The 9,880-nt window shown below is 35.4% G+C and overlaps 1 protein-coding gene across 3 annotated transcripts in view; it reads right to left on the bottom strand.

Moving 5' to 3' along the window:
• Positions 1-9,221, bottom strand: part of LOC143348884 (kin of IRRE-like protein 3) — a 339,595-nt gene extending 330,374 nt beyond the window's left edge. The window contains exon 1 of one of the 3 annotated variants that reach the window (XM_076779587.1): positions 8,969-9,220. In XM_076779587.1, the coding sequence (XP_076635702.1) occupies positions 8,969-9,026 (58 nt within the window). In that variant the 5' untranslated portion in view covers positions 9,027-9,220. Of the gene's footprint in view, positions 1-8,968 lie in introns of all 3 variants that reach the window. The other 2 variants (XM_076779593.1, XM_076779590.1) reach the window with 2 other exon arrangements.
• Between the last annotated feature and the right edge of the window lie 659 nt (positions 9,222-9,880).

Below are 9,880 nucleotides of genomic sequence, written 5' to 3' on the forward strand. Positions count from 1 at the left end.
ATTCCTACATATTCTACACTAAAATACGCGTCGTTTGCTTTTTGAAATTTTAAAATCTTTCAATCCGTTCAGAAGTTATGACATTTTAAAGATTCGCATAAAATTTCAGGAGAATGGATCAACGCTTGGTCAGACATTTTCGGTAAAGAATTTTTTTCTCGAGAATGCTCAGCATTTTCAGCAATTTTTTTCTCGAAAACGTGTAAGATTTCGGGGGTATGTGTTATGACCAAAAATGATTGTAATTAACCCCCATGACCGAAAATAATTTTTCCAGAAGAATTTGAAATTTTTTAATTTAATTTTTTAATAACTTTTTAACGAAGCCTTCATCAAAAAATTGATATTCTTGACTTTCGTCTTATTTTGATCTCTAGTATATAACATTAAAATTTTTCCCAGGAGTGGCTGAACATCCTGTATAATTTTTAATTTCACGCCACGAAACGATCGATAAAATTTTCCGAGGATATATTTCAAAGTTCATTTACAGGATCGAGGTTGGAAAAACGGGTGAATCGTGTCGGGGAAAGGTATGTTTACAAAGTGCTCGAATTCGAGGGAACTCGCGTTCCAGAAACAGCTAGAACGACGAAAACAATTCCTAGTATTTGCTTCGTACCAATGTGCACAGCGAAAGAAGTATTTGCTCAATTTTCTTGCGATAACATTCCCTTTTTTAACAAACTACGCATTAAGATAAATTGTTTATCAAAAGGACCACAGTTTTTGGGTCACTTACCAATTTATATTGGATTTTATTAATCGTCGTTATCGAGCTTTGTATATTAAAATCAACACATTTTTAGATTCACGAAATATTCATAAAACAAATCTTTTTTCTTGATCATTTCTTCCATGGGCAAATTTGGACAAAAATAGAAAAATTATTTGAAATTAAATCAATGATACCAGTGTACAGGGTGTTCGTCCACCCCTGGGAAAAATTTTAATGAGAGATTCTGGAAGCTTCGTTAAGAAGTTATTAACAAAATTATTCTTAAAAGTTATTAAAAAAATTTGTCCAGCTACACGAATTTTTTTCTCGAAAATGGTTAGGATTTCGAGGGTATGTCTATTAACCAAAAATGATTGTAATTAACCCCAAAACCTAGAAATAATTTTTTTACAACGATTCAAAATTTTTTTTTTTCGACACCTACCCCCAGTCGATTTTTCTTAAAAATTCATTTTTATTCTTAGTAATTTTGTTTGACATCCTACAGAAAAGTTGTCTAATACTTTTTTGTAGGTACCCATTAGCTCTACTTCAGAAAAAAGTTTCATTTAAATATATTCACTATTGTTGGAGTTATGGTCGTTTGAAAATTGAACCATGTTTTGGGGGTTTTTCTTATTTTGCGGGGTCAAGAATCAACTTTTCGAATATTTTTGCGATTTCTACATATCCTCCACTAAAATACGCGTTGTTTGCCTTTTTGAAAATTAAAATCGTCCAATCCGTTCGGAAGTTATGACATTTTAAAGATACACATGAAATTTCAGTGAAACATATCAACGCTATGGTCAGACATGAGATTTTCGGTAAGGAATTTTTTTTCTCGAAAATGCGTAGGATTTCGGGGGTATGACTCTTCACAAAAAATTATTGTAATTGACCCCCGCAATGAAAAATAATTTTTTCAGAACGATTTGAAATTTTTTAATTTTGTCGAAAAATTTCTGCACTTACTGAATTTTTTTCTCGAAAACGTGTAAGATTTCGAAGATATGTGTATTCACAAAAAATGATTGTAATTGACCCCTGTAATCAAAAATAATTTTTTCAGAATTTTTTGAAACTTCTAAATTTTCTGGTCTGTTTGGAACTTTAAACGTTAATAACTTTATAACGAAGCCTCAATCAACAAATTGGTATCCTTTATTTTCGTCTTATTTTGGCTTCTAGAATTGCCCAATACAATTTTTGTTTTATTATTACTTACAAATATAGTTATAATTTATTAAGTGTTAACTATCACCATGGGGCGTGGTGGTAAAGTAAGGGACTCCTACCCATTTGGCTCGAGTTCGATTCCCCGAATAACTACACAGGTTTTTTCTCTTAATAAAGACAAAAAATAACGAAATTCATACATAAAAATGCCAATTAACTTTGAAATAAAGTCTCTTTGTACTTATTAAAATGTATAACGTATAATATAAAAATTTGCTATTAATAATCGCTCCCCAGGATGGTAAATTCACGCCAAATAAATTAGAATTATATTCACAGATAATAATTGAAACTTTCAATGATAAATATCTCAAAAATGATCAAGTATTTCCCCCTACGTTGAATATTTCACATTTTAATTTAAAAAAAAATGCATTTCAATCCAACCACGGATGCATACATAAAAATATAAAAATCTGCTATTAATAATCGCTCCCCAGGATGGTAAATTCACGCCAAATAAATTAGAATTATATTCACAGATAATAATTGAAACTTCCAATCAGAAATGATCAAGTATCTCCCCCTATGTTGAATATTTCACATTTTAATTTAAAAAAACATGCAATCCAACCAGGGATACACATATAAAAATATAAAAATTTGCTATTAATAATCGCTCCCCATGACGGTAAATTCACACTAAATAAATTAGAATTATATTCACAGATAATAATTGAAACTTCCAATCATAAATATCTCAGAAATGATCAAGTATCTTCCCCTACGATGAATATTTCACATTTTAATTTAAAAAAACAAATGCATTTCAATCCAACCAGGGATACACATATAAAAATATAAAAATTTGCTGTTGATAATCGCTCCTAAAGTTGGTAAATTCACACTAAATAAATTAGAATTATATTCACAGATAATAATTGAAATTTCCAATCATAAATATCTCAGAAATGATCAAGTATCTCCCCCCACGTTGAATATTTCACATTTTAATTTAAAAAGAAAATGCATTTCAATCCAACCACGAACACATTCATAAAAATATAAAAATTTGCTATTAATAATCGCTCCCCATGACGGTAAATTCACACTAAATAAATTAGAATTATATTCACAGATAATAATTGAAACTTCCAATCATAAATATCTCAAAAATGATCAAATCTCCCCCTACGTTGAATATTTCACATTTTAATTTAAAAAAAAAATGCATTTCAATCCAACCACGAATACATACAAAAAAATATAAAAATTTGCTTTTAATAATCGCTCCCCATGATGGTAAATTCACACTAAATAAATTAGAATTATATTCACAGATAATAATTGAAACTTCCAATCAGAAATGAGTATCTCCCCCTACGTTGAATATTCCACATTTTAATTTAAAAAAAAAAAATGCATTTCAATCCAACCACGAATACATACATAAAAATATAAAAATCTGCTATTAATAATCGCTCCCAAAGTTGGTAAATTCACACTAAATAAATTAGAATTATATTCACAGATAATAATTGAAACTTCCAATCATAAATATCTCAGAAATGATCAAGTATCTCCCCCTACGATGAATATTTCACATTTTAATTTAAAAAAAAAATGCATTTCAATCCAACCACGAATGCATTCATAAAAATATAAAAATTTGCTGTTGATAATCGCTCCCCATGACGGTAAATTCACACTAAATAAATTAGAATTATATTCACAGATAATAATTGAAACTTCCAATCAGAAATGATCAAGTATCTCCCCCTATGTTGAATATTTCACATTTTAATTTAAAAAAACATGCAATCCAACCAGGGATACACATATAAAAATATAAAAATTTGCTATTAATAATCGCTCCTCATGACAATAAATTCACACTAAATAAATTAGAATTATATTCACAGATAATTGAAACTTCCAATCAGAAATGAGTATCTCCCCCTACGTTGCACATCCACATTTTAATTAAAAAAAAAAACAGATTCCAATACAAATAAAACTACAAACAATGCCCCGTAAATCTCCGTGAAAGCTTCAGATTCCAAATTACCAATTACAAACTTCAGGGACCCCTGCACAGATTTGCCAAAGTTCCACCAAACAATAACCGCGGGAAAATCGAGAAATATTCCTTTTCCAGTTTCTCGAATCGTCGAAGATCCTCGGTCGAGTTATGGACCGTTCGTTAAGAGCCCGGCGCGTAAAAACAACTCGGTTTCGATCGAACGTTCGACACGTAGACACACACACACACGCCGGATGGATGTTTTCTGAGACCACATCGCGGAGTCACGGAGTGCTCTTTTCGTCGTGGCGCTTTCTCGACAAAAAGAACCCGGGGATCCCCTCCCCCGTGAAAATACGAGGAGAGGTATCGATGGAAGAACGCGAAGAAAATGTTTGTCGAGCCAACGGAACGTGTTTTCGCGGCGCGAGCGGTTTCTGCCCGTCGATGAAAGACATTAAAACTCCCCCGAGGAAGCTTCCTGGTTAATGTTTAAACGAGGACTCCCCGTTGTTGCCTTTGAATCACGGACGTGCAATTTTTCGCGACAATCAACCGTCGATGGAAATAACGAAACGAGGAACAGTGGCTGTCGACCGTTTCCTGTCGATGGCGGAAGGGACACGCGAGTTTATCGACTCGAGACGGAATTTGCATGGCGAACGCGCTCTGATTAGAGCCAAGTTCTCCGCGAGGTGAAAGAAGGGAGAAAAGGGAAAGATTTGCCTCGGCTAATTGCATAAGATATGCGATTGTTTCATGCATATTCAGCCGGTCCTCGAGGTGGGAATGGCTGATCGCTGTTCCTTCGCGTTTCCTTCTTTCCGTGTCTCCCGACGCCGCGAAAGATCCCAAAGCCGCCAAGTACGTCCTCGATATTAATCGGGACCCGCGTTCCGCGCACCTGCGACTCGAGCTCCTCGACGTTACGTGTTTCGCAGAGCAAATACCCGTCGAAAGGTAAACGTAAATATTATCTATGGATCGCAGGGAAACGATAACGAGACGTTTTAACGTGATTGGACGACGTTGAAACTGATTTATCGTTAACTGGGGATTTTTCGAACGAGTGGATCGTGACAAGACTGAGCACTGTACGATCGAAATTAGAATTCTTGCGTAACGAAAATTATTGTTGGGATTTATTTAATTGGAAATAATTGTCACTGTGGGGAGTGATTATCAATAGATTTTTAGGTGTTCAAAAACAGTGGGGGAAATTTCAACGGGGGATTTTGGAGACAAAAATATGACGAAAATCGAGAATACCAATTTGTTGATGGAGGCTTCGTTAAAAAATTAACAATTAAATTTGGAAATTTCAAATCGTTCTGGAAAAATTATTTTCGGTTCCAGGGATAAATTACAATCATTTTTGGTCATTACACATACCCTCGAAATTCTAACCACTTTCTAGAAAAAAATTCGAAAAGTGTGAAATTTTTCGACGGGGAAAAAATATTTCGAATCGTTCTAGAAAAATTATTTTCGATTCCGGGGGTCAATTACATTCATTTTTGGTGAATACACATACCCTTGAAATTTTATCCATTTTCTAGAAAAAAATTTGAGAAGTGTGAAATTTTTCGATGGAAAAAAATTATTTCAAATCGTTCTGGAAAAATTATTTTCGGTTCCAGGGATAAATTACAACCATTTTTGGTCATTACACATACCCCCGAAATTCTACCCATTTTCTAGAAAAAAATTCGAGAAGTGTGAAATTTTTCGACGAAAAAAAAATATTTCGAATCGTTCTGGAAAAATTATTTTCGGTTGCAGGGGTCAATTGCAATCATTTTTGGTGATTACACATACCCTCGAAATTCTACCCATTTTCTAGAAAAAAATTCGAGAAGTGTGAAATTTTTCGGCGAAATTAAAAAATTTCGAATCATTCTGAAAAAATTATTTTTGATTACGGGAGTCTATTCCAATCATTTTTGGTGAAGAGGCATACCCCCGAAATCCTACGCATTTTCGAGAAAAAAATTCCTTACTGAAAATGTCATGTCTGACCATAGCGTTGATATGTTTCACTGAAATTTCATGTGTATCTTTAAAATGTCATAACTTTTGAACGGATTGGACGATTTTAATTTTCAAAAAGGCAAACAACGCGTATTTTAGTGGAGGATATGTAGAAATCGCAAAAATATTCGAAAAGTTGATTCTTGACCCCGGAAAATAAGAAAAACCCCCAAAACATGGTTCAATTTTCAAACGACCATAACTCCAACAATAGTGAATATATTTCAATGAAACTTTTTTCTGAAGTAGAGCTCATGGGTACCTACAAAAAAGTATTAGACAACTTTGCTGTAGGATGTCAAACAAAGTTACTAAGAATAAAAATGTATTTTTAAAAAAAATCGACAGGGGGTAGGTGGACAAATTTTTCGGTGAAATCGAAGAATTTTAAATCGTTCTAAAAAAATTATATTTAGCTAAGGGAGTTAATTACAATCATTTTTGGTCAATAGACATACCCCCGAAATCCTACGCATTTTCGAGAAAAAAATTCAGGAAAGTGAACAAATTTTTCGACAAAATTGAAAAATTCCAAATCGTTCTAAAAAAATTATTTTTGATTACGGGGGTCTATTCCAATCATTTTTTGTCAAAACATGAATCCCCGAAATCCTACCCACTTTCGAGAAAAAAATTCAGTACGGGCGGAACTTCAAACATTAATAACTTTTTAACGAAGCCTCCATCAACAAATTGATATTCTTCATTTTCGTCTTATTTTAGCCTCTAGAATCCCCCATTAAAATTTTTCCCATGGTTGGCCTAACACCCTGTATAAAGTGTTTTATATTTTTGTCCACTATAGTTTCTGCAATCCATAAATAAACACTACCAAATAGAATATACAAAACTATATTTTTTTCGTCCTCAAATATAAAAAATATAGCAACATACAAAGTATTCTATATTTTCATCCAGTACGGTTTCTACAATTCATAAATTAATTCCATAAACACTGTGCAATATACAAAATGATATTTTCCTTTTCCCCTCAAATATAGAAAATACACCAACCTATTTCGCAAATTATTTCACATTTTCGTCCCAGTACAGTTTCTGCAATCTACGAATTAATTCCATAAACAACCCTGTGAAATATACAAAACTGTATCCTCTTTTTTCTCAAATTCAACAAATACGACATACAAAGTACAATTTCTACAATTCATAAATTAATCCCATAAACACTGTGTAATATACAAAATTACATTTTCCTTTTCCCCCAAATACAATAAAGTGTTTTCACAAATAAACACTACCAAATAGAATATACAAAACTATAGTTTTTTCCTCCCCAAATATAGAAAATATAGCAACATACAAAGTATTCTATATTTTCATCCAGTACAGTTTCTACAATTCATAAATTAATTCCATAAACACTGTGCAATATACAAAATGATATTTTCCTTTTCCCCTCAAATATAGAAAATACACCAACCTATTTCGCAAATTATTTCACATTTTCGTCCCAGTACAGTTTCTGCAATCTACGAATTAATTCCATAAACACTACCATGTAGAATGTACAAAACTATATTTTTTTCCTCCTCAAATATAGAAAATATAGCAACATACAAAGTATTCTATATTTTCATCCAGTACAGTTTCTACAAATCATAAATTAATTCCATAAACACTGTGTAATATACAAAATTACATTTTCCTTTTCCCCCAAATACAATAAAGTGTTTTATTTTTGTCCACTATAGCTTCTGCAATCCACAAATAAACACTACCAAATAGAATATACAAAACTATATTTTTTTCCTCCCCAAATATAGAAAATATAGCAACATACAAAGTATTCTATATTTTCATCCAGTACAGTTTCTACAATTCATAAATTAATTCCATAAACACTGTGCAATATAAAAAATGATATTTTCCTTTTCCCCTCAAATATAGAAAATACATCAACCTATTTCGCAAATTATTTCACATTTTCGTCCCAGTACAGTTTCTGCAATCTACGAATTAATTCCATAAACAACCCTGTGAAATATACAAAACTGTTTCTTTTTCCCCCAGATATAGAGAATGCACCGACGCACATTTCACATATTCGTCCAGTTTCCACGGTAGATCAGCGTTGCGGGGACAAATTGCAAAGAACTCTGCCTGTTCGACCATCCCCGGGAGCATCGAATCACCGGAAGAGCCGCGTCGCGGCAAAGAGGATCGAGCCCCCAGCATCGATTCGCGTGTTCAAAGACTTTTCGTCGGTATGCAAACGCATATGCGCGGCCATCGCGGCTAATTGATAAACAGAGACCGGTGTTTCCGGGGCCTGCGCCTACCAGCCCGAAATTCAGCCGCTTTGTCGAAAATCAGAGCGACGGACACCGACTAATTAAACACTGTTTCCGAATCGCGCGACGAGAAAACCTCGCCGTCCATTTCCACGTCGAAACAAATAAAAAAAAACAATAATCTCGCGAGTTTTCTATCGTCGAAACGCAATTCCGCGGAGCTTCCGCGATTATCGGTTTCCAGGACTGCGGATTTTCCTTCGAAATATCGGCAGGATGATTGATCACGAGAAAACTGGGTTGCCGGATTTATTTATCGTTTTTTCCCCCCTTTGTTTCCCCCCTCCTATGCCCGAGTTCGTCGTATATTTTCCAGATTCCGCGATTTCTCAACTTATTTCGATTCTCGAGCTTTTCGCTACAACGCGTTAAAAAAAAAAAGGGATTTTTGTAACTAATTCCACGGAATTCTATCAGCACGAATGGATCCCCTCGAAACACCCGATGATCGATAGCAAACGGTTTTGTCTCTTCGTTTTTCAAAGGGAAACACAGCCACGCGTATTTACGCTGAACGAAACGCTCGAATGAAAGAAAGGAAAACATTTCAAGAACGCTGGTCTCGGGTTTCGACGATAGTATCGTGTTCCTCGGGAGCACGTGCAAGGTCCGCCGCTCGGCGAGAGGCCTCGAATTCAACAAGTCTCGAGAAAACTGTCGATTTACCAAACGAATAGATTTGTTAACAGATCTTTTGACACTCACCGTCCAGCAGGATGTACACGAGGAGCGGGAGGAATCGGTATCGGCGCGCTCTCGTCATGATTCCTGGGTTCTACATGAACTGCTGTTCCGTGGGATTTTCCTGGGTCCCCAGAGTCCTCTCCTCTCGTGGGTCCTTAAAGTAAGAAACACAAACCCGCGTGTAACGAAAGTGTCTTTTGTTTCGAGCGTACGAAATTGCACGAGGAACGAACGCGATAGATCGACGCGGATCCAACGCGTACGGCGGGACAGAGGCGAGCGGAAACGTTGCGCGGACGAAGTCTCGGCTTCGACTGGCGCGCACGGACGCGGCGCGTCTCTGTTAACCGTCCAGACCCCTCTGGCTCGACCACCCCCCCATCTCGCGGACTCTCTCGCGTGCGTATAGTCGTCCAACCCGACGAGGGACCGCTGCAGCCACCCACGGCGATCCTTACGCGTGCTAATTTCCGATTTAGCGTGAATCGCGGCCACGCGCCGCCTCGACAAAAGGCCAATGAATTTATGGCGGCGAACAGACGACTGAACACGTGTCCTTTGCCCGAACTGCCACCGAAAGTTGTTTACGAGTCGTTGGGATTCTCTGAGATCACACTCGATTCGCGAGAAGAAGATGGATATAGTACAACTGCCAAAGTTATTAACATTTAAAGTTCAGACAGTTCTGAATTTTTTTCTAGAAAGTGGGTAGGATTTCGAGGGTATGTGTGATGACCAAAAATGATTGTAATTGACCCCTGTAATTAAATATAATTTTTTTAGAATGATTTGAAAATTTTTTTTTCCGTCGAAAAATTTCACACATTCTCGAATTTTTTTCTAGAAAATGGGTAGGATTTTGGGGGTACGTGTGATGACCAAAAATGATTGTAATTGACCCCTGTAATTAAATATAATTTTTTTAGAATGATT

The sequence above is a fragment of the Colletes latitarsis genome, chromosome 12 (genome assembly GCF_051014445.1).
Source record: "Colletes latitarsis isolate SP2378_abdomen chromosome 12, iyColLati1, whole genome shotgun sequence".
Taxonomy (NCBI): domain Eukaryota; kingdom Metazoa; phylum Arthropoda; class Insecta; order Hymenoptera; family Colletidae; genus Colletes; species Colletes latitarsis.